Source organism: Siniperca chuatsi, linkage group LG5, assembly GCF_020085105.1.
Source record: "Siniperca chuatsi isolate FFG_IHB_CAS linkage group LG5, ASM2008510v1, whole genome shotgun sequence".
Classification (NCBI taxonomy): Eukaryota; Metazoa; Chordata; class Actinopteri; order Centrarchiformes; family Sinipercidae; genus Siniperca; species Siniperca chuatsi.
Window position 1 is genome coordinate 24,661,503 of NC_058046.1, and position 24,642 is coordinate 24,686,144.

The 24,642-nt window shown below is 39.8% G+C and overlaps 3 protein-coding genes across 11 annotated transcripts; 2 read left to right on the top strand and 1 right to left on the bottom strand.

Annotated features, from left to right (window-relative positions):
* Positions 1 to 202: 202 nt before the first annotated feature.
* Positions 203 to 11,643, bottom strand: LOC122875976 (myogenesis-regulating glycosidase-like). The gene is made up of 6 exons (XM_044195724.1): positions 11,513 to 11,643; positions 8,638 to 9,123; positions 7,325 to 7,856; positions 5,150 to 5,954; positions 4,917 to 5,026; positions 203 to 2,685 (listed from the first exon to the last, which is right to left on the bottom strand). Exons 2-6 carry the CDS (start codon positions 8,913 to 8,915, stop codon positions 2,338 to 2,340), a joined length of 2,073 nt encoding a protein of 690 aa, XP_044051659.1. The 5' UTR covers positions 8,916 to 9,123; positions 11,513 to 11,643; the 3' UTR covers positions 203 to 2,337.
* Positions 11,644 to 11,661: 18 nt separating this feature from the next.
* LOC122875978 (izumo sperm-egg fusion protein 1) lies at positions 11,662 to 20,990 on the top strand. Of its 9 annotated transcripts, none has more exons than XM_044195729.1 (12): positions 11,662 to 11,714; positions 12,081 to 12,157; positions 13,450 to 13,729; positions 14,002 to 14,076; positions 14,253 to 14,336; positions 14,454 to 14,474; positions 14,603 to 14,692; positions 14,938 to 15,065; positions 15,311 to 15,461; positions 16,320 to 16,488; positions 16,862 to 16,937; positions 19,231 to 20,990. In XM_044195729.1, the coding sequence occupies exons 3-12, from the start codon at positions 13,528 to 13,530 to the stop codon at positions 19,303 to 19,305; spliced, it is 1,071 nt and encodes a 356-aa protein (XP_044051664.1). In that variant the 5' UTR covers positions 11,662 to 11,714; positions 12,081 to 12,157; positions 13,450 to 13,527; the 3' UTR covers positions 19,306 to 20,990. The 9 variants fall into 9 exon arrangements, with proteins under 9 accessions (XP_044051664.1, XP_044051661.1, XP_044051666.1 ...); XM_044195726.1 differs by having other exon boundaries at positions 11,672 to 11,714; positions 12,078 to 12,157; XM_044195731.1 differs by having other exon boundaries at positions 11,672 to 11,714; positions 12,078 to 12,157; positions 14,603 to 14,689.
* Positions 20,991 to 21,142: 152 nt separating this feature from the next.
* dusp2 (dual specificity phosphatase 2) lies at positions 21,143 to 24,235 on the top strand. The gene is made up of 4 exons (XM_044195735.1): positions 21,143 to 21,732; positions 22,110 to 22,231; positions 22,411 to 22,630; positions 23,184 to 24,235. The coding sequence occupies exons 1-4, from the start codon at positions 21,345 to 21,347 to the stop codon at positions 23,399 to 23,401; spliced, it is 948 nt and encodes a 315-aa protein (XP_044051670.1). The 5' UTR covers positions 21,143 to 21,344; the 3' UTR covers positions 23,402 to 24,235.
* The last annotated feature ends 407 nt before the right edge of the window (positions 24,236 to 24,642 follow it).

Here is a 24,642-nt window from a genome sequence, read left to right on the forward strand (position 1 = left end):
GGTTCCAGTGTCCTCCTCCTGCTGGTATCCTCAGCCGTCATCACAGTCTTTCTCTGTGGCTCTGGAACAGCTACAGCTTAAGAATATTTTACTTTTTTCTTACCCAATTTGTACAACGAAGGAAGAATAAACACATTTTTAATATGTAAAAGCTGTGAGTGACTACAGATCGATATCTGTTCAATAAAACCACAACATGATCGACCATTGAATTGTTTAATTCTTTAGGTTCTGCATTTCACATCACTTTTTTACAGGGAAACAATGGCTTTGTTATGAAGCTTAATTAGAAAGATGAGTGACAAAAAAATGACACAAAATATGAACACTCATGAGCAAATCAATAAATTATACTGTTACTTGTTGATCCTGAGGATTAATGAAGCAGACCTTAAGTGCTGAAGTGCGAAGCATTGAAAGTTCAACAAACTTTCTCACCACTTCAGACACAAATAAAATGCAAAATAAAAAATAAAATGCAACAACCATATTTTTTGTTTTCTTTGGCAGTCTACCTTCATAATGCAGGAAGTATTCATTTACAGCATTAACAAAGACTGTTAACATTACCAATCATTCACTTGAGAAACATTTTCCTTTAGCATCTCAATCTCTGTTGTGTCATAGTGGAAATTCCCAGACGGACTTCACCAAATACCTCCAATGGTAAAATGTTGGCCAATTCATTTATTTAGTGATTTGACGAAATTCCTTTGAATGATGCACTGTGCATATCCGACACATCACAGTTTACATGTTGAGATCTATGTACAAATTATAAAACTTAACTTATTGTGAAAATACAGTTGTATTTTCTCACAGTAGTTAATCTAGTTTCTCTACATATGAGTAATATTATTCCAAATTATACTTTTTTTTTCCTTTTTCTTTTTTTTTTAAATGTTGTCTAATTTACCAGTCAAAGCCACTGTGTGTAAGATTTGAACATTTCTGACTTTGGCACTATCTGGTGGTCTTATCAAGAATTCAAGAAAGCAACACAAAGACTATCGATTTACAACAAGATTGTTTCATTTTTCAACAAAAAACCATCAGAATAATTTGAAATATGATCTAATCCCAAAATAATTCTTTTTGTAGTAACATTAAACATTTCAAAAACAGTGCTGACTATTTTATATAGTATAATTATTTTAAAGCAAGGCATTTAGATGACTTAATCAGTAGTGTGCTTTACCCTCGTGCCAAAACACTGAGAGCAGAAAGACATATTCAGAAGGCAGATGTCTCATTTTAATAAAACTCCTCCTGTACTTTGCAATGTCAGTGATTAAAAACTTAAAAGGTGCAAAGCATCAAGCATATCGAGGTGAGTGTTTTATCACTGTACTGGTTCCCTGTGCTAAGGTTGGCATAGTTTAGTTCAGCTGATAAGGCAAATAAAGTCGCAAGGCAGACATGGGCGGCACGTTAAAATATAGCATTGTTCAGAACAATACCTGTTCTACCAGGCATACCAGTAGCATTAGTATCATAAATCAATTTCTTGCTGTGGATCAACAAAATGAATTCTGACATTACAAATGTTTTCTTTTAAAATCAACCCTGAGCTGTGATTTTAGTGAGTACAGATGAAAAATGAGCACAAAGCAGCAGATAGATTTTGGCACTGAATTGCCTGAATGGCACTATCATGACAAATACCCCAAATTTAAACCCAGGATCACATGAATTCACTGTATATACAGTCAAACACTAATCACATGTTGCTGTCAGTGCGATGCAAATTAATGCATGTTAGCTTAAACATAGGTAGCTGGAAATGTAAAGATTTTCCACAATACAGCAGTTGCCATGGTGACATGGGCATGCCCTGCTGAGCAGGGGTGCATCTGTCCAACTCAGGAGTACATATTTATTGCCGGTTCAGTGCCCAACCCTGTCAAGCCACAATAAAGACACATTATTTCATCTACCCTGAAATCAAATTCACACAGAAGGAAATAAAGCTAACTATTCTAAGCTGTGGGACTCTTTGTAATCTAGATGTCAATTAGGTGGATGTCTGCAGTGATGATACAATCTGAGATCGGCTGTGGAAGGCACATGAGGATGAGGTTCAGCTTAAGGATGAACAAGAGAATCAGAAGTGAATACAAGTTTCATTCTAATTCTTTGGATGGACAGTTATAATCTGCAGACGTCCAGATAAAGAGCAGGTCAGAGGAGACATGAAGTTAAATCATTACCAAAAATCACACTGCAGACCCCTAGTGGTCATTTCCCTTTGAAAAACAAACATTTCTTGGTGTGCTCACAAGAATGTACATGTGCATACAGAATGTGTGTGTGTGTGAGTTTATGTCTTTAATGTCTTCAGTGAACCCACGTAAAGAAAGCTATCTCGTCCAAGTCCACAGGGTAGTCCGTAAGGTACATGGGGCCTTTATCAAAATGTTCCCCCTTGTAGCTTTTCCATCGTCCTGCAGGCAGGTAGATGTCCCTCTCCTGCTTTCCTGGCTCTAACACTGGAGCCACCATCAGGTCGTCCCCGATCAGGAACTGGGAGTCAATCTTATAGGCCGCCTCGTCATCATTGGCGATCCACCAGAGGGGCCTTATGATTGGGTCTCCTGTATCAAGAACCTCGCCTGCCAGTTCAAGAACCCTGGGGGCCACCAGAGTCTTATGGAGCTCTGTGAACTTCTGCGCTATATGTATCACCTGCAGACGAATGCAAGTACGGTGTTAGCATCACCTAACAGAACTACTACAACCTGGTATTATACCAAAAGTAGTACTAAGTATACCAAAAACAGCCACATAAATTGCTGCATTATAATGCACTAGTCCAATAATCACCTCTATAATTTCCAATGTCAACTTTTAAAAACCTCAATAAATGGTTTTATTTCTATCTTTACTACAAACAGCATTGTCTTTTTTGCATGATCTTTGATGATCAGTTCAAGTGTCTTTTCAACAGTTACATTTTATTTTTTTTACCCAAAAGTGTTGGGGAACTTTTTTCTGCCCTGAGCAGTGAATTAGAATGATTAGAATCCCCTTTTCCCAGTTGACTGTCTTTTGTTGCTATTATATATTTGTATATGACTTAATTCCTTTGATTGATTACAGACACACACACACCCCCCCGGTAAAATAAGTATTGAACACATCACCATTTTTCTCAGTAAATATATTTCTAAAAAGGTGCTATTGAACGGAAACTTTCACCAGATGTTGGTAACAACCCATGCAATCCACACAAAAGCCTTTGTTGGCCTCTTGTATGGAGAAACGAGTTGCATGCATTGCTGAAGTGTGATTTTGGCCCAGTCGTCCACACATTCTTGAAGTCTGGTCACAATCTTGAAGGTTGTGGGGGCCTCTTCTATGAACTCTGATCTTTAGTTCTTTCCATAGATTTTCAATTGGAGTCAAGTCAGGTGATTGGCTGGGCCATTCTAGCAGCTTTATTTTATTTCTCTGAAACCAACTGAGAGTTTCCTTGGCTGTGTGTTTGGGATCATTGTCTTGATGAAATGTCCACCCTCAATTCATCTTCATCATCCTGGTAGAGGGCAGCAGAATTTTATCAACAATATCTCTGTACATTTTGCCATTCATCCTTCCTTCAATTATATGAAGTTTGCCAGTACCGTATGCTGAAAAACAGCCCCACACCATGATGTTTCCACCTCCAAACTTCACTGTTGGTATGGTGTTTTGGGGGTGATGTGCAGTGCCATTTCTCCTCAAACATGGTGTGTATTATGGCATTCAAAGAGTTCAATTTTGGTCTCATCTGACCAGACTATATTCTCCCAGTATGTCACAGGCTTGTCCAAATGTTGTGCAGCAAACTTTAAACGAGCTTCGACACGCTTTTTCTTCAGTAATGGAGTCTTGCGTAGTGAGCGTGCATACAGGCCATGGCGGTTGAGTGCATTACTTATCGTTTTCTTTGAAACAATTGTACCTGCTAATTCCAGGTCCTCCTGAAGCAGTCCACAAGTGGTCCTTGGCTCTTAAACAACTCTTCTGATAATTCTTTTCACTCCTCTGTCAGAAAACTTGCGAGGAGCACCTGGTCGCGGCAGGTTTATGGTGAAATGATGTTCTTTCCACTTCCTGATAATGGCCCCAACAGTGCTCACTGGAACATTCAGAAGTTTTGAAATCTATCTGTAACCAATGGCATCAGTATGTTTCGCAACAATAAGGTTGCAAAGGTCTTGAGAGCGCTCTTTGCTTTTATCCATCATGAGATGTTTCTTCTGTGACACCTTGGTAATGAGACACCTTTTTATAGGCCATCAGCTGGGACTGAACCAGCTGATGTTCATTTGCACTGACAAGGGGCAGGATTGCTTTCTAATTACTGATTGTCTTGGCATTCCTTTTATCACCTCCCTTTCTTCATGTGTTCAATGCTTTTTCCCTGTGTCATTTAACATTATAACACATAACTTAATTTATGGACATCTACGGTTTGATTTCTTTGCATGTGTGGATTTCATGAGTTGTTACCCACATCTGGTGAAAATTTAATTTCAATAGCACCCATATATTTACTGAGAAAAATGGTGACATGTTCAAAACTTATTTTACCTACTATATTACATACATACATACATACATACATACATACATACATACTCACACACACATATTTTTATTTTTTTTGCACTTTGGGGGGAGGCTTCTGTACATTTCTCATGCTTCCGCATTGGAAAGCCGCCACGGCAACCCATGCAGATAAGTTGGTGATGTCTGGACACACAAATCCGATCTGATCACTTGCAAATAAGTGCGGACAGTCTGTCTTAAAAATCTGATTTGAGAAACAAATCTGAATTGCCTGAAGGCTCGTGTTGCAAACCTTTGGGTAGCAGAAATACTCAAAGCAGCTTTAATTTGACAGAAAAAAAATAAATAAAACATTTGCTCACCTCATTGTCATAGGCCCACGGTGGTATAGAGAACTGCATGGCAGGCATGAAAGCAGACAGCTCCAACCATCGGATGTACAGCTCTCTGTCTGGCAGACCATCTAAACCACCTAAAATACAACACCAATGTCAGACTGTAGACTACAACCAAATCAAAGATCAATGTGTGTCTTTAAAAGAACTAACTTCAGGCTCTAAAACGCTCTGTAGCCATATGTTATGGAGTACCATACCTGTGGTGCGGTTGGGGTATGCATTGCCTCCTATCATATCAGGTAAGACAAACTGGTATCCCAGAATGCTAATGGTCAGAACAGTTGGGATAATGGACTTGAGGCCGAGCTCATAACCCCACACAGAGTCTCTGTCGATGATCCTGAAGAAGCAGGAGATGTTCTGACTCTGGTAACCCACCCTCAGCTCTGCACGCTCACTGAACGGTATGGCCATTTCTGTGTAGCGGCGGGTGAAGGTGGAGGGGTCAGACAGTGGGACCAGGGTGCTAAACTGGCGTGGGAGGTAGCTCGTCTCTCCTGCATCGAACTTGAAGGACGTCACGTTATAGCGGAGTTTGAGCATAAGCAGTTGTGAGGAATACCACTCACGGGCTTCAGGGTTCGTAAAGTCCAAGATTCCTCCGATGCCGTTCCACCAACGAACCAGAGCAGGCAGCTCACCGCTCGGCTCCCTAACAAACAGTCCTTTCTCCACAGCAACACCAAAATTAATGGAGTCATAGTTGATAAAAGGATGTGTCCAGAGCGACACTTGAAACCCGTCCTCTCTGAGTTTGTCAAACATACCGCTAGCATTGGGGAACTTCTGCGGGTCAAAGTCAAACTCTCCATAGTCGGCAGCGTAGCGGTCGTCCAGCTCCAGATGGGAACATGTGAAGCCATGTTTGGTGATGTCAGAGGCGTAGGACAGCAGCTTCTCCTGAGTTACAGCCGTCTTGTGGATAGCCCATGTGGACCACAATGGTTGTTTGAATACTTCCGGAGACGGGACCTTGATAGGCTTTGGGAAATACCGACGCACCTGAGCAAAACACATGCATACAGAGCAGAGACTTACTACAGGGGTATTCACATCAACAGTTTTTGTTTTTTTCATCCAAGAATGCACAGTGAAAAAGTTTGTTCCACTCTATTTTGTTAATTTAGTTTAAAGGAAAAGGTTAACATTTTGGAAAAATACACTTATTCGCTTTCTAGCCAAGAGTTGGATGAGAACATTGAAACCACTCTCATTTGTGTCTGTTAAATATGAAGCTACAGCCAGCAGCAAGTTAGCTTAGCTTAGCATAATGACTGGAAACAGGGGGAAACAGCTACCTGGCTCTGCAGGAAATCACTGCTCCCAGCCAAGAAATAGACCTATCCCACCCTGCCGTAAAATCACAACTTGTCATTTTTACACTTCGGTTCTTGTACAGATTAAACCAATGAGATATAACGTGTTAATTAGCTTTGAGCTTTAGAAATGCTGGTAGGTGGATTTTGTTACCTTTTGACAGAGCCAGGCTAGATGTTTCCCCTTGCTTCCAGTCTTCATGCTAAGCTAAGCTAACCGGTCATCTAATGCACAGACGTGAGAGTGGTATTGATCTTCTTGTCAAGAAAAAAAATTAAGCATATTTCCCAAAATGTCCAACTTTTCCTTCAAATACTACTTTACAGAGACTTCTGGGATGGTGTGGAATAAAAAAAACAATCTGATTCAAGTCCTTGTTACTTAAGAAACTAACCATTCTTGTCTTTATTAAATTCATCTATTGTTTAATTTTTTGATTAAGAAGTAATCATTTAGTCTATAAAATGTAAGAAAATGTAAATCACAGTTTCCCATAGTCTAAGGTTACATCTTCAAATGTCTTGTTTTCGTCCGATCAACAGTCCAAAACCCAAAGATATTCAAATTATAATAATATAAAACCTGCAATGGAGAAGCTAGAACCAGATACTGATTTGATGGTTGATGGTTTTGATAGATAAATTGCTTAAACAATTCATTAAGTCAGAATTGTTAGATTACATTATGAATCAGATGAACATCCAGCCAAGACTGCAACTTGGCTTTGGTATTTCCTGCCATCTTCACTCCAATTTTGCTCTTGGTTAATTTTGTTATGCTATATTACACTTTCCAAGCAGGGAAGCTGGTTCAGAATCTGGCTTCACTCCGAAGGGCACCAATCAATACATGCATTTTCAAGCCCTAAAAAATCTTAATTAGCAAATGCTCCAGACTTTCAATTACTTTTAACATACTTAGTTTAAACTCATACTAAGTTATAACTTAACAACACTGCATTTATATGAATAATAAAAGTTAAATAGGAAATAAGATGGGTGATTTTGCTCTTACCATCAAAACAAAATGCACAGTATTACACAGTCTACACTCACCATGTATTTGTGAATAGAGGTAACATCCGACCCAACACACACTCTATAGCTGAGCTCAGGTAAGGCCTGCAGACCCTCTGGTGGTCTGAAGGGAGAGTCCTGGTATCGGGCCTGGAACAGGAGTGTCCTCTCTTTCTCTGACCAGCCCAAATGAAACGGTACTGAATCATTAATCTTGATGGCAGTCGCGTTTGAAGACAGCCAATAGCGTTCTAAGATTCCCCCAAAAGCGTTTCGATTTGAGTAGACATCACTGGTGATGAAGGGCTGTGGTTCCTCCTCGCCCTGGATCCTGAGAGGCCAGTACTGTATTGCTGTCTCCGCCCCTCCATACCAATGAGAGTCATTATAGGCCATGGCGTGCTCCACTGAGCGCTTATTTTTCAGCTCCTCCCAGCGAACACGGTAACACATCACCGTGTCCTTTGGTCGAACCGTCTGGATAAAGAAGTTGAGTTTGCCAGAATCTGACTGAGTGCAGCTCAGAATATTTCCCTCCTTTGAGCAGGAGTCCAGATCCAGAGTGCCAGACCTGGGACGGAGCATTGACAGAGGGGAAGAAAATGTAAATGAACTTGTTAAGCACAGCACTAACTGAGCAAGTATTATTAGCAGGAAGTAATTTTTCTGTATTGCTGAAAAGCTCACCAAAATGATTGATACTATAAGAATACAACAGAGAAGAAATGCAATCAGCACAGTACAGATGATATTGTACGCTCCATCCTACAGTATTACTCCTATTTCTCTGCAAGTGCAGGGATTGTGCTATGGTTAATTCTGTCAATGTGAGTTCTGTTGATAAAGGGCATGACTAAATCATTCTTCCCTAAGGGTGTAATCGTGTGTCTGTCTCGTCTGGCTTTCCATTATCCATCCACACATTGCATAAAGGCGGCTTTTTAGTACGGCTCAGCACATGAAGAGGAACAACTGTGCTGTGGTAATATATGTTACAAGGGTTATTGTTAGCCAAGATTTACTGGCTGGCAACGTATTTATTACAGGAGTGCAGTGGATCCCATTACAATGCACAAATGTTACCGTTTTTCTGGTCACTCTGTATTTTGATTGCTCTGAAAGGGCATCAGCAGGATAATCCTTGTAACGTACATATTACATCTCCCTTACTTATTAGTAAAGTTTAAATCATTATGACAGAAAATTAATCTGCAACTATTTTGATAATCGATTAATTATTTGAGTCACTTTCAAAGCAGAAAATGCCAAAGATTTTAATAGACAAAAAGATTAATCAAGACAATAATAAGGAGATTAATCAATGATGAAATTAATCCCTGCAGTGAAACCACCTGAAGGTCATACTGAAGATGACGGCCCCCGCTTGGTTACGAATGATAAAACCATCCTTGTTGAGGTCCAACAGCTCAGCTTTCAGCAGCTGGGCTTTACGGAGGGACGCTGAGTAGTAGCACCAGGCAATCACAGCAGCCAGCACCAACACACAGCCAAACATGCCTGCCATCACCAGAGGCCGGCCTTCATGAGCCAGTTTCTTCTTCAGTGGAGAACCACTAGCTGCCCCAGCCGTTTGCTGCTCCCCAGGAGCCACCGGGACAATCTGATACATACTGAAGACTTTAGGCAGTGAGGTGTGTAAGGAAGCAGGTTTGGAGAAGGATTGGACAGCTGTAGTTAACTTGCTGTCAGTGTTGGTGAAAAAGTCTGGAATAGATCCTCTTCACACTGGCAGTAGTGGAGGTGACAGAAAGCCTGATGTCTACCTGCCGATCTTCAGCAATGTCTCCATTTCTGAATGAGGGCTGATTTGTCCAAACCTGTGAGATAGACAAGAGATCAACATTCAGTTGAAGTTCGGCACAACGTGTAAAACCAAAAAGTCGAAAAGTGTCAAAAAAAAAAAGAAATAAGGCACCGCAGACATCATCATGTCATACACTGATTAACCTAAATGTCCAGTAAGGATGGGGGAATACATAAATAAACTGCGTATATATGTAAAGCAACAAAATAATATATTGTCAATACTAGTTAAATTCCAAATGATCAGTATGGGACATACAAATCCAGTGTTGGTCGTATGCCCCATCACACAGGGCATTTGCTTGACAATCCAGTTCTAATTATCACCACTGTCAGTCTCAAGGAACTACAGTTATAAATAGCTTTAGAGCTCTCCACACTGCATGCCATCATGATTAAAAGACATTTATCACTTGCTCCCTCTTTCTTTCTGTAAGTGTGTTAATTTTGTAAAACCTACATATACAGATGTACTTGCAAAATGTCTGTAATCACATTTGCTTATAGTGCTGCTATATGTACACCACACTAGTGTATTCTATGTCTTAGTCTATAATAAAGCTACATGTTTCTGTTCTGTGTGCACTTGCTGTTAAGTGTGTCCAGAAGAATAGTTCAGCAGCAGCATCCAGCAAAGAGAGAAAACACAGATGGTTTAATCTGGTAAATATCAGGAAGCCAGCTCTGTAGCCACATTGGCACTGACGGTAACAGAACCAATGACACCATAAAAACAGGCTATGATCAGAGAAATTACAGACACCATGTCAGCATGGCTCAGTTACATTTATCTCTCAGGTAAGAGCACCGTGGATATGAGTAAATTATATTTAAGAGTAGCAGCCCTCAAATAACTGCACTGCAGCAAACCTACAGTTTTCAGACAGAGCACAGGCCAATCATCCACAACAGAACCCTATTTAACCTCCCAACAGGTATCATTATGTTTCAGCTTAACATTATTTTTTTCATCTGATTAAGGTTAGTGGCTATGCAGCAGGGAGGGAAGGAAACCTTGCAAATGCATACCCTGCAAAAATTGGGTTCCTGTACATAAACCAGCACTTCACAGACAGACTTCTGCTTGACAGTCTTCCTCTTTATGCCAGATTACACAAGCTCTGTTAAAATAAGATTCTTTACCTCCTCTGAATGTACAATTACAAACAAAACTGCACCATCTTGTTAATATGGTAAATTTTAATTTAATTATTCATGTATTTCGTACCAAATACTATAATTTAACTCCCACACTTGTTGGTCCAGACCTCCCCCCTTTCAGTCCCCGTTTATTGGATCAATTCCAACTTGGTTTATTGTGTTAAAAAAAACAATTGCCTTAATTGTACAAGCAATTCCATGACACATTGTGTTGTGGGTGTCTTTGATTTATATTAGCAAACACTGCTTATTAAGGAAAATGTCATCAATTTTTTTTTTTATCAATACTGCACACACAATGTTTTATCACGCATAAACTATACTATTTACAGGAACCTGACTTGTACATAGACATTGTATGTTGTTGGTCATTGTTGCTTTTTATATATGCCTATTTTTTTCCACCTACTTGTATGTACATAATAGTTCAATGTTTGTTTACCTATCTTTGTTCAGCTTTGTTGCCCTTGTTTTCAGCTGTATGTCTATTTCTATCTTCCTGTAAATTGTTCTTTTATATTATGGAGATCCTAGGGGTAGTTTAGGACATATTACTGAATTCATGGTTCAAAATGAGAGCTAATGTTGTACTCTTCAGATAAGTTTAAGTCCATGTAAATTAGCCTCCACACTGTGACCAGAAATCATTAACATTTTGCTGGTTTGGGGGACCAAATGTATGCAATGCAAAGTGCTTACTGTTATGATATAGCCTACAGCAGCAAATAACCATTCTGCTCAGTACAGTACAGTAGGCTGTACTCTGTAGGTTATGCATGTTTTCTTACCAGCAGCGAACTCACAGATAACGTTTTCTCCATATAGTGACTGCTAATTGTTTTGTGTTCACATTAGTTGTAGCTAAATACCAAAAACAATACACTGAAAACACTGGCATCTGCCTGAAAGGATCACAGTGGACACGAACAGCGCCCCCAGGTGCACATTTTTATGTCATTTTACACAAGCGTGTCAAGGTGACATAACTAACTAACATATCCAATGTGCCAGTGCCTGATCGATAACCCACAAGCACTCGTCCACACGGCTGTTATCGGGACATTACAGTGAGAGTGTAACCGGCTATACCAGTTGTCACGAACTAGGTTTCAAAACGGTCATGCTGACAGTTAAAAGCTATGTTGGCTGTGTCAATAACACCCGTTAGAGTTATGTTAAGTTAGAAAATACACTCAAACTGTTATTTATAGCGTCGGGATCATAAAAATAGAGTTATCTTACCTCCGCAGTTGACTCTCTGGGGGTCAATGTGTACATAGGATAGAGTATGTGAGCGCATTAGCCCATTGCGCAGCTGCAGCGCGGTTTAAAGTTCCATGGTCCCGCCCAACAACCAACGAGCTAGAAGCGGATTCGTCCATGTAATCTGTCACTCATAGTACGTCATCCGGTGGGCTTCTGGGAAATATAGTGTGAGAATAAGGTAGTCTACAGAATTCGTTTCAAAAAGAGACTACCAAATTTACAAGAGTTTTTAAATGTGTTTTTAAATGTGTTTACTGTCAGCAACTGAAATTGTCAAACCCACAGGAGATAAAATGGATAAACTAATGTTAACTATTATTTTAAAATTATCGTCTGTGTTTTTTATCTTATATGCGACCGTTGCCCATGGAAACAGTTCAAATATCAAATGCAATTCGTGGTATTTTATCTTTTTTCGGTTTTTATTAACAAACAAAATACTGTGAATATATGTGATTTAGCTTTTTTTTATTATTAACTTTTTGTCTTTGAAGACAATTGTGTTGCTTTTTTTGCTATTTGTTGTTGTATGTAATAATAGCAGAATCTGACTGGCCTGGACTGCGAGCCAAATCAGCTGGCACAGGAGCAAGACTGCACAACTGTCCTGAAGAAACAGGGGTGAGATCATCCAGAGCAAATAATAATGTTGTGACTGGGACATGCTATTCTACCACTGGGTGACAGCAACAAGCTATAAACAGAGGAGCTGAACGACACACATGACAGAGCATGGTAAAGCCAGTAGGCCCCTACTATGCTCTTTTTTCTCCTTGTTTATCTTCTTTTGCCATGCTGATATTCTTGTTATTGTTGTCCCATTTAATATCATTTGGCTAGTAGTGCCAACAGTACTAGCAACAGTAGAAAAAGGTCAAGCAATGTAGCTAGTAGTTAGCTTTATTACAGTTTTTTATTAGCAACATTAGTGGTGATGGCACCAATGGCTGAATTAACCTATCTAACTAGCTTATAGCATAAGTTGCAGTAGCAATAGCAAGTACTAGTGACAGCTAGTAGCACTTGTGGTAGCATTAGCAGAAGCAGCAACAGCATTTAAAGCAGTTAAGTGCTGTAAACTAAAGTATTTATATCAGTAGCAGAGGCAGCCAAAGCTGGATTTCCAACTGGGCAAAGTGGGGAACATGTACAGAGCCAAAACAATTAGTCGATTAATCGATTAGTTGATTGATAGAATTATAATCAACTATTTTGATTATCAATTAATTGTTTAATTCATTTTTTTTGTTGCGAAACTGCCAAACATTCACCATTTTCAGTTTCTCAGTTGTCTTATGTGATAGTAAACTGAATATCTTTGCGTTTTTTGACTGTTAATCAGATACAACAAGTAATCTGAAGACGTCACCTAGGGCTTTGTGATTTTGATGGCCATTTGTTACTATTTTCTTTAGTGAATAATTTATAATCAAAAGAAACGTCAGATTGATCAATAATGAATGTAATTGTTAGTTTCTGCACTAAACATGCATATTCCTTAATACATTTGTGTTAAATGAAATAACCACAACCAAATTGACAGAAAACACTACACTGACCACTGCACCTAATAATTAGAATGGGTTAAATGCAGAGAACTAATTTCACTAGACATTGTGCTGTGTAGGATTGTGTATGTGACAATAAACTTGATTTGATTTGATATACTGTATACTATACTGTAACCATGCCCCAGCAAACATGAGGCCAACATGGACCCAACAGCATTTTTCTTACACTAACAGGTTATACGGCAATGGAAATGATGGCCTGATGGTAAAAGTAGAAACAGAAGTGCACTAGTACTCACGGTAGCAGTAGTAACAGTAAAAGTACCAGTTGCTGTAAGGTAATGGTTGCAACAGTGATAGTGGTGTTTGTAGCAGCAGTAATATTTGGCAACTCTGTTTCAGAACCTGCACTTACTGAAAAATCACAGGACCCAAAGTGACTCATCCTGATGTGCAGGAGGTTGAGGGTGCAGAGGGGAGATGCTGCTGATGTTGGTGTCCCTGCTTTGCTGTGTCCCTGCTGCCAAGGCCTGTCTGCAGTGTGACCGCAGTGTCAGGCTCCTACATGAGGACTTTATCCTCTCTGCTCCCACTGTGCAAGACCAGATTGACATGAAAAAGATTTGTGACCATGCCTATGTGACCTACAGACAGACCAGCCGGGAACGAAAGGGAGTCATTGGTGAGATCAAGACCTGGTTTAGCACAATATGACATGGCACGAGTGTGGAGTATACCGATAATTCACGTAAAGCCACTTATGTCTCATATGCTGTCTCTTATTTTCATTACATTTTCTTAAATATTGTCAGGCCATTAAGGGTTTTTTATGATCTGGCAGTTGAAGCTTTTACTGCTATGGCCCTCATTTTGTTCTGGATAGAAGTATGAGTGAGATGTCTAAACTGTAAAATATTAAAATCAATTAAAAAATGTCTGTTTCCCATTGCTCAGATCCCACCACTCTGTACAGAGCCAGAACTGAGTACCAGAGTGAATTTGACCGCTTCTTGAAAACCAAGCACACTGGTGAGAAACAAAGAAAAAGATACACAGTAGTTGGAAACTTGGGGGAAAAAATTAGCACTAAGGTCATTGTAATTGTTCCCTTGTATCATCACTGAATGTATTCACATATGATACTGTAATCGTAACAAACTCAGTGTTCACCAGATTTTAAGATAAAGCCTGCTCTTTTTTTAAAGGCTCTGTAACATTTGAAGCCATTCAGATCATGGAGAAGGGCAGGAAGATCTTAGAGAAACACTTGGACACATTCATCCGTGATGGTAATTGGAATGAATAACAGTGCGTGTTCTGCACAGTATGAGGCAGGGCACTTTTTGTAAGTCATTGCTGTGTACGAGATGCATTACTTTCAGATCATTTGTTTGTCTCTCCTTCAGGATTGTGCCCTAACAAGTGTGGTAAGTTTGTTCTGTCTGATCCTTCCCTTTGTATCTGTGTAAATCCTTGTGGAAGCACAGTGTGTACACATACTATATATATTCAGTGCATGTTTACAGGACACGTGTGTGTGTGGTATGATTTTCAGGGCTTTTGAAACAAAGAGTAATGGATTGCTTCTCTTGCCGCTACAAGATACACATCTGCCCCTCTCCCTCTGGCCAGCAGGATTGCGGTGGTATATTTTTATTTGCTTGTTTGTGTATGCATGTTGTTGGTGAGTGAGTGGATGAGGGCTAGTCGTACCTATGTACTGGGAGTGCACCATTCTTCAGAGTACATGGACGCATGCTGTCACGAGTTTGTAAATGTGTTCCTAAGCTAGGCGCTGCTGTTGCTGCCTGTCCATGTGCAGGGCTAATGAAAAAGATTATTCAAATAATCCTGATGCATAAGAATGACGCGTCTCTACTCTTTCTCCAGAGTATCCAGTGCAGGCTGAGGAGGGAGGCCAGGCAGTGTTGAACTGTTTCCTTCCATGGCATCGTCTTCTGTTGGGAAGACCAGAGTACCACTACTCCTGGGCCCCTGGTGTGCCAGGAACTAAGAAGGTCTCTCTGCCATCACTGGCTATTTCTCAAGCAACAACACAAACAGAAGCATAAGTAGTCGCTTAGCACTTTCAAACCACTTGAGTGGAAACAGCCCACTTTTTAACCACTTTGCATACTTCCTGATACCTGATGTATTACATTTTGTCCCTTATTTGGATGTATAGTATCATCATGAATATGTATGTTTACTGTCTTTTACACCCACTTACTTACAACTATCACTTCCTAATTTGTGTGTGCAGCTGACTGAGAGTGACTTCAAAGCCTTAGTAGTGACAGATGACTCATCTGTGGTCTTAAATCAGCTACATGTGGATGAACAAGGAACATATCGCTGCTCTCTGCAGGAGGGAAATAGAACCGTCTTCTACCGAGTCACTTTCCTACTCGCTGGTAGAGTACACCTCTTAGACACGTCATCGCAAAAAATTGACAGATAATTCAACTCTGAGTTAATTTAGCACTTTTGAACAGTTGCCACATAAGAGAACAAACACTCCAATAAACATTTGTCAACTCTGAATAATTGGCACTAAACAAAACACTTAAAAATCTGTAAGATGAGACAAATGTCCCAGTCTTATTAGTATTCTAGTACAAGTGCTCCTAAATTTTAGTTTTTAGGCCCGTGGGGATATTAAGGATGTCCAGGAGGCCCCAAGCAAAATTAAAAACACAGCAGTTCATTTTCAAAGAAACTAATTCACTACATGTTCAAAAGTAAACTGAAAACATTTCAGGTTTGTAAGGCGTATAATTTGTGGGGTGGATGCAGGGTCAAATATCTCTAAAAGGGTGGGTGTTTTTCTCTCTTCCCTTGTTGCTGTGTGGGCTTTCATGTAATGTATGTAGTGTATTCTTCCATACATGTTCCTTATTGCTGTATGGATTTTAATTTAAAAAAGCGCATGTACAGGTTTACCTGTATTGAAATGTGCAATATACTGTAAATATAATTGCCTTACAAAATAATCCCAGCCAGAGGATGCATAAAAACTACTTCTAAAAAGTGGTTTCATTCTCCCTACCACCTAATGCCTACAGTTCCAACAACAGCCTGCTAAATTAACACAATAAATCTCTAATATAAGGAGATCCTTATAAGAGGTTTGGAGGTTTGTGTCAGGCAAAATCATGTGAAAACCCCTGTTCAGGACAAGCTGAAAGGTGTAAAGTCCTGCCTCTACACAAATATTACTCTACAACTCTATTAATGCATCTCTCAGTTATTTTCATCCTCCTTCTTCACAGTTGCCCCTTTGCCTGACCAAACTCACCGACCCGTCATCACTCTGCCCCCCCTGCCTCATGGAGACAACTACTCACCTTTTCTACCTACTGAGGGCCTGCTGGTGCCAGTCATCGCCATGGTTACTGCTCTGAGTCTGGCAGCGAGCGTAGGCCTCACAGTTGTCCTGGGGTGAGAGACAAAAAAGTGGGTGGGAAGGGTGGAGGTGAAAAAGAAAATGATGCAAGATGAAGGAAGTGGCTGTGTAGTCATATAGTTTGAGGATTTAATCATGATTTATAAGGCTTAAGTATATGTCATATGAAGCTACAATAGATTTATAAATAAGTTGTTTACTATTGAACCCATTATGTCATTAAACTTTTAACTCTGACAATATCGTCACTTCTTCCAGGAAGTGATGTCAACTACTTCAAAAAAATCAACAGGTTTTAACTTAAGATTTAACACACATAAAGGGCACACAATAGTCAGGTTATTTTGTCATTTGTTTGTGTTTAGTTGTGACTTAAATTTAGGATTACTGTGTTTGTGATCTTTGTAGACTGATGATAAATCAAAAGAGAGCCGCAGAGGAGCCGAGAAGAAAGAGGAAGGAGGGAAAACACACACAAAACACGGTGTGATGAAGATACTGTGTACAGTAAATACACACTTTAATGACAGGGAGGGTTTACTCACTTCAGGTTGGACATTTCCCTCAGTGGCTAAATAAATTTCCCAAGTGCTAAATCATGTATAGAAATGACATGGAAGTGAGAAAACATGTTAGCTACATGCATATGTGGCTACGTGAAGCATATAGGGTGTCTAGATGTTTTTGATAAATATATTGTTTATCTTAAACTTTTTTTTTTTTTTTTAAACTCAAGGATTGCCAATGTGAATCATGGTGAAACAAACACCGAGATCTCACTCATAAAACAGAAAGTTTGTGGTGTAATAAAACCGGAGAGTACCACACACACACCCACTTAAACACAGTCACGCAAAATCCTCCAGAAACCACTCAACTTTCCGTAACATTAAGCACCAGCTCGCCTGAACACATCAGTGATCTGACCCCGGCAGGGACACGTTCCCCCAGAATGGAGTGATGGTGTTGTCACATGGGCGTTTATGAGAGGAATCAGGGATGAGGTAAATCTCCTGGATTACAGTGTTTTTCAGAGAGTAATAGCCCCAGCCATCCAATTAATCTTGAATAATCCCCTGTGAGAGGAGGGGGGAGACGTGGAGGGGTAAAAGCTAGCGGCAGATGTTCTCATCAGGGTTTCTTTTAATGTTTATTTACCCACATATTCATTCAGAAAGACTGAGTAAGGGCAAACTTTTAGCATTACTAGTAATGTTATTATCAGTCTGAAGTCACCGTTTTCTTGCCACACCATCACCAGACTTTAATTATTTGTTTCTGCCTGCCTACAGTATGCTCTCTGTACATTTTGATGACATAAGCTGCTTCTGATTCAAAAAATAGTCACCTCTATGCTCACAAGTTCTGTCATGATCTCCACCACTTCTTAGTCATCAACTCTACAAGTCTGTCACGTGTCATATTTCTGCTCACTGTCACCTTTTTTCATCTTTCACACCTTGTGCTATCGTCAGCACCTAGCTCACTGTCGATGTCAAATTTTCTGTGAAAGGACAATATACAGTGGTGTGAAAAAGTGTTTGCCCCCTTTCCTGATTTCTTTTTTTTTCCGCATGTTTGTCACACTTAAATGTTTCAGATCATCAAACAAATTTAAATATTAGGCAAAGATAACACAAGTAAACACAAAATGCAGTTTTTAAATGAAGGTTGTTATTATTAAGGGAAAACAAAATCCAAACCTACATGGCCCTGTGTGAAATAGTGATTGTCCCACACATTTACTTGTGTTATCTTTGACTAATATTTAAATTTGTTTGATGATCTGAAACATTTAAGTGTGACAAACATGTACATGTACATGAAATCAGGAAGGGGGCAAACACTTTTTCACACCACTGTCAAGTCATCAGCAACAACAAATTCACACGCATCTCTCAGCATTGTGTCAGGCCAGATGTATTCTCGGGTTGATTCTTTGCCAACCATAACGCTCTGATTTGTTAACATAGGAAAGATAATGAAACATTTGAACCAAATGAAAATGAAAGCGAGTGATTGATTATGTATGAGTCACCTCTGAAATCATCCATCTCATTGCTGGTTTTTTAGGGTAATTTCTGACAAACTTTTTCAATCAGGCATAGTCAGTTTGGGTTATGAGCTATGACAAATCTAACAAAGGTTGTAATGATACAGTGAGGGTGTGCGTGTGTGTGTGTGGATGCTGAGGAACGCATGGATGGTGACAGGATATATGTGCGGTGTTGTTTCCTGTCGGGCTGAAGAGATGGGGGCGAGTGTTGAAAAAGAAAACATTCTTTTAAAGACACCCACCATACAGACACTCACGTCACAATCTTCCAACTCAACAGACCTCATCACTTCACTGTGGGTTTAAATATGTGTGTTTAAGCCTAAAGTGCACATTGGGGCTACAGTAAATGCATGCTCAGCGGCTCTACTGACAGCCATGATGAACTGTGTACCAATATATATGTGTGTGTGTGTGTGTGTGTGTGTGTGTGTGTGTGTGTGTGTACTGCTGTGGATTGAAATTGCAGCCTCAGCAGGGAGAGAGCATGACAAAATGGGAGTGCTGCTGAGGGACCAGGAGTCAGCGGTGAGGGAGGGGGAGAAGGGATGTGGGAACAAGAAAGAAAGTGGAGTCAGAGGTTTGAGTGGGAGACGTTTGTGGGAAGGCAGAGTGATTTGAATGTGGGTGATGAGGAAATGAAGACATAGACGTCAGATTACACCTTGTGATATAAACTATCCCACACTGCACATAAAGTATATTTTCCTGTGTGTTACAGGGCAATGAGTATCCTGTATCCAGGGGTGGAAAGACGTCTACAATATCCTACTCAATTAGAACTACTGGTGTTTGACTTAAATATTACTCATGTGGAATTGAGACAACTTGTATTGAAAACTACTTACGTAAAAACGCATAAAAAAAACTCTTGAGATGTACTTAAAGCCCCTAAAACTTGGTTTAAAGTCCAAGGTGTTTCACAGCTAAATAATCAACAATCAAATTTCATTAAAAAACATTCTTAGTTATTGTTTATTACGAGTTTACCACTCAAAAACTAACCTTTTCATCAGGAATTTGTGGGTATGGTTTGATCACATTTTCTTGATGGTGGACGACCCTGTCACCCACAGCTGTCATCACCGTTTCCCAACTAGGACCCTGACGCTCACAGAAAGAAACTGAGAAAATTGGTTTTCAGGGCCTTAAAGGTCACCAAGCCAACATGAAACCACCTCAACATGAATACAACCTACAAACTGTTTCCGATTCATTATTGCCTTACAAGTACTTTCTAATGTGTAATCTTTAATAGTTAACATTATTAATGGGAAAAAATGAATGGTCTTTTAGTTTATTAGTGAGCGGTGACCATCTTTTTCTTATTAGAAGCTTTCTACCAGATTGCCTTAAGGGAAAAGGGGATCACCCATTTCTGGCTTTTCTTGTTGAGCACAAAACTTTATCAGTAATCTGCTTAAATGACACTGTAAATCTGGTAATAATCTATATTTTTCCTATCATCAACAATCCCACAGAAAAGACCAAAACTAACAATAAATTGATCCCACTAACAAGTATTTCCTTTGTAGCCAAAGTATAAGTTATTCCTCTGTGCATATCATGATGAACAAGGACAGTTTAGTTCATTTTGAGTCCATCCCACAAAAACCCGCTGCTGAAAAGAGTCCCCAAAAATGTACTATTTACTCTAGAGTAATGTTTATTTTAAAAATGTAAGTATGTATTTGCGACTTGTTTTTAAAGATTGATGTCTTTAGTGGACTAAAATAAGGCATTGTTGGTTTTGGGCTTTTCATGGGATTTGTTGATGATAACAAAAATATAGACTACCACCAGCCTTATCCTTTGAAATCCTTTTTCAAAATATAAAAGGTTTATGAAAAAGTTATTCACTTACAATTATGGGACTATTTTTAAGAAGTTACTTTCCACCATGTGCTAAATGAAATGTGTGTCTGTGTGTGTGTGTGTGTGTGTGTATGTGTGATAAAACTGTGTAATCCATACCTGACACTTCATAAAATGAGCAGAAACCATAGCTTTATCTGTGCATTTGATGTAACCAGCGCACTGTGCAACTGTTTAATAGGCGGAGATTGTTTTTGCAGTGTAATAGGCTATAATGTCATAGAGAAGAAACATACAGATGCTCCAGATTTCCAAGCAGAGCAGAAACAAAGCTATTCAAGTCTGTTCTGGCATTTTATCAGTGCAAAATGTTACTTTTCCCCAAGGTAAAAAGTAACATGCAGAAAACAAAGGGAAAGCATTATAAAGTGTTTCTTTGATCTGAGATCTGCATGGGGCAAGAAAACGGGCAGTTCTGCAGTGGCCTGGAGAAGCTCAGGTTTAATCTAACCCCAATGACAAAAGCTCAGATTTCAGCCTTTCCTCTGAAGGCTGCCGTTTCAAGCCAGAGTAGGGAGGGTTGGGTTTTAACTCTAAACATAACGTCATTCAACACAGAAACACGGAATAACCCCAAACGACTACGTGCGCTGTTGGAAAGTCAGGTTTGACGTCAGTGTCCATATGAGGAGTGTCGGGCAGGCCATATATGGCCGTTCCGCCTCTGACGCTGTTCCTTCTGTGGAAAACGAGGAGGGGTCACGGTGACCCCGCCCCTCTCACAGCTGTTATCAATGAACAAGTGAAACTTTCAATCTAAAGCAGATTTTAACCGCCCTGACGAGAAGCACTCGCTAGAGACATTTACAGTAGATTTTAAAATTATTTTCAAAAGTACATTATCAACTATTGCGCTTAAAATTCTCACAGAAAAACACTACAACCGGATTTCTTTTTTGATTTTTTTGATATTTTTAGTTGTGAGGAACAAATAGTTATTTTAAATACACCTTTTCAGCCATGACTTCAAGCAGTGAGACTCTGGAAATAACAGGCCATGAGCTGGTTCACATACTCAGGACCCCCCGGGACCAGTACACTACAGCTGGGTGTGTGGTGCTGGACTGCAGACCTTTCCTAGATTTTTCATTGACGCACATTTGCGAGTCCCGAAACGTCAACTGGAACTCAATGCTGCGTCGTAGATCCAAGAGCTCGGTTGTGGCTCTGGAGTGGCTCATCCCGGACAAGGCGCTCCTGGGCCGGCTGCGGCGCGGGGAGTTCTCTCCGTTGGTGGTGGTGGATGAGAGCAGCCGCTCCGTGGCCGAACTGAAGGCAGAGAGCGTGGCCCAGATGCTGCTCACCGCTCTGCAAAACGAAGTTCAGACGCAGATCTGCTTTCTACAAGGTAAGAAGACTTAAATACATGTATTTCTACCCACCAAAATGTATTATTTTAGGCTAAATGAAGTTGCAAGAAAAAAATGAGCTACTAATGTATTTACTAATAAATGCACTGGGCATACTAATTTATTATAATAATAATTATTATTATTATTATTAAGTATAAGAGAGTAACTTGTTTGTAAGTGTAAAAATCTCCATAATCGCACTTTTAAGGATAAACAAACTGTTAAACAAACTTTTAAAAATGTATACACAGGCTTCCTTTTAATGTTTACCACATCATCATTATTGTTTCACACATAAGACTTTTCTTTTTTTTTAAGGAGGACTTTGGTGAAAGCTTGGGGCTTAGCTAATACTGTGTGATCTCCATTTTAGGTGGATTTGAGGGATTTTCAGAGGCATATCCAGAACTCTGTTACACCTCTGCCAGCAATCACCTCTCTACAGTGGAACCAGAGCCAACAGTGACAGGTCGGAGGACACCAGCATATGATCGGGTAAGATAAAATTCACCTTTTTTATAAGCGATAATAGACAATACATAATGTAATACAAGAGTTTACATCAAAAAGCTCTTTAAGTAATGGAAAAATATGCAGCATAAAAAAGACCAAACCGTATACTGATTATTCTTGGTTTTTAAACATGGACTCTGCCTTGATTTTGTAAATTGTAGGATGGTCCAGTGGAGCTGCTGCCCTTCCTGTTTTTGGGCAGTGCCATCCACTCCTCCCGCAGAGAGACCCTCGCAGCAGCGGGCATCACAGCTGTGCTCAACGTTTCCTCCTCATGTCCCAACTTCTACGAGGGGGAGTTTCAGTACCTGCGGCTCAATGTGGAGGACAACCTAGCTGCTGACATCAGAGCCTGCTTCTCCACAGCCATCGCCTTCATCGGTGAGTTTCTCCTCTAAACATCCGTAGCTCCCAACCTGTGTACAGTGTAACCTTTAGATCATTATTTGCTCACTGTAATGTCAGTCCAAACTCCAATGAAGTAAGTAAACACACAGTGAATTAGTCTCGTCTTAGTTAAGCAAGCCCTCTTTTTACACTCTTGATGAAATATAAAATATCCAAAGAATTTCTCTTTAACAGCTTCTACACCATAATCCATTTGTAGCCTAGATTTATGGACCAACAGTGTAATCATCTGATTACAAAACAACTGGATTATGCTGCACAAGCCGCAGAAGAGAAATTTATAAACGTTTAAAAAATGTCTTTTGCTTGTTTTGAGCCCTTTACCTTGTACTTTTTAAGTTGAGGAGAAGACAGAGTTGGATTCATAAGAACAAAATTTCTCCATTTAGTCAAACAGTTTAAAGCTTACCATGTATTTTTGCCTGTAAAACATTCTCACTGATGTCAAAGAAACTGATGCAAAATGGAGCGCAATATGCTGATCTCTCTTCCTCTTTCCGTCTTCTCTTTTCCGCTCCGCCTACAGACTCAGTGAAACAGAGTGGTGGTCGGGTGTTGGTGCATTGCCAGGCAGGTATCTCCCGCTCTGCCACAATCTGTCTGGCCTACCTCATGCACACGCAGCGCGTCAGGCTGGATGAGGCCTTTGACTTTGTGAAGCAGCGGCGTCAGGTCATCTCCCCCAACCTGGCCTTCATGGGACAGCTGCTGCAGTTTGAGACTGACGTTCTCTGTCAGGGATGAAGACCCAGACGTATGAAGAGGTTGCAAACTTCACATGACTGTACTTTTTTATTCATTCTCCTGCCTCTTGTAGGCAATGTGCTGGACTCAGAATATTATCAGGACTCAAATCATGCACAAATGTGCTGTTTGTACTGTTGAAACTAGTACATTTCAGAAGTGTATACTTTGTACATTCAGAGAAAATCTACTTGTGCTGCTGGCATCACATGGCTGGTGGAGCTGGACTCTGTTTTCAGGAGAGAATGATAAATGTGACTGACACAACAAACAGCAGTTGGCAATATAAACTCAACTGTTTATAATTGTTATTGTGAACACCTTTGATTCTGAGCCAGCAAGTTGGAGCAGCTATGAGGTAATTTCCCTGACATTTTATACTGGAGGGGAATCGTGCCTGCTCGTCTGGTTTTGTGTGTGTCATTTTGTTTGACTTATGTGCCTGATCTTTGGCAAGGGCTGTCTTATTTTCATACTGAAAGCCATTCCTTCACAGTTACAACCACTGTGACATGACTTCTTTTTATGAGACAACACTGTGTTATACTACTTAAGGCAATACTGGATGAATCTCAAGTTTTATTGTCTAATTTCTAAAAATACACTAACTACAGTTGGTGTCTAATCGTAAATCTAATCTTTCTGTATACTGAGACAGATTATACAAACTGGAAGAAGTTGTTTTTATTATGTAAATAGAGTTTTTATTTTTATTTATTATTTCAACATTTCTTACGACAGTGTTACTGTCTGTTACTGCACTTTATACCTACAAGGTCTGACTGATTCCTGCAGTTTTTTCCCACTAAAATAAAAACATGCTGGAGAACATAGTCTGCTTACTCTGTGTATTTGTCCTTTTTGTCATACATACTGTGACACACATTTCACTTCTTATATCCTAAAAGATATAGTCAATATACAGTCCAACACTGGCTCTCCAGACAGACACAGTAATCTCAGACCAGTTAGCCATTCATGTGTTGCAGTCTTTTTGCAGAACACATTACAAATGCATAATTGCAACACTGACCTTGCTGCACTACAATCGCTCTGGCTAAATCAGAAGGTATTAAAACCGTGCATTGAGTATTTTGGGGGATTATCCACAGAGAATGGGTTTTACAGTATGAAGTCCTTTTGACCTCAACAACCACTGACATAAATTTTCCATCCACTCAAGTTGTGAGAACAACTTTGTACATTTGTCACAAGGATTTTTTTTTTAACAATCAGAGTAC

Coding starts and splice junctions, on each gene's coding strand:
- LOC122875976 (XM_044195724.1), bottom strand. CDS start 8,915: ATGTATCAGATTGTCCCGGTGGCTCCTGGGGAGCAGCAAACGGCTGGG. Junction 5,955..7,324: donor CCTCTATTCACAAATACATG/GTGAGTGTAGAC, acceptor TGTTTTGCTCAG/GTGCGTCGGTATTTCCCAAA. Junction 2,686..4,916: donor CGTGGGCCTATGACAATGAG/GTGAGCAAATGT, acceptor ATTCGTCTGCAG/GTGATACATATAGCGCAGAA.
- LOC122875978 (XM_044195729.1), top strand. CDS start 13,528: ATGCTGCTGATGTTGGTGTCCCTGCTTTGCTGTGTCCCTGCTGCCAAG. Junction 14,693..14,937: donor TGGCCAGCAGGATTGCGGTG/GTATATTTTTAT, acceptor CTCTTTCTCCAG/AGTATCCAGTGCAGGCTGAG. Junction 15,066..15,310: donor GTGTGCCAGGAACTAAGAAG/GTCTCTCTGCCA, acceptor TTGTGTGTGCAG/CTGACTGAGAGTGACTTCAA.
- dusp2 (XM_044195735.1), top strand. CDS start 21,345: ATGACTTCAAGCAGTGAGACTCTGGAAATAACAGGCCATGAGCTGGTT. Junction 21,733..22,109: donor GCAGATCTGCTTTCTACAAG/GTAAGAAGACTT, acceptor TCTCCATTTTAG/GTGGATTTGAGGGATTTTCA. Junction 22,232..22,410: donor GGACACCAGCATATGATCGG/GTAAGATAAAAT, acceptor TGTAAATTGTAG/GATGGTCCAGTGGAGCTGCT.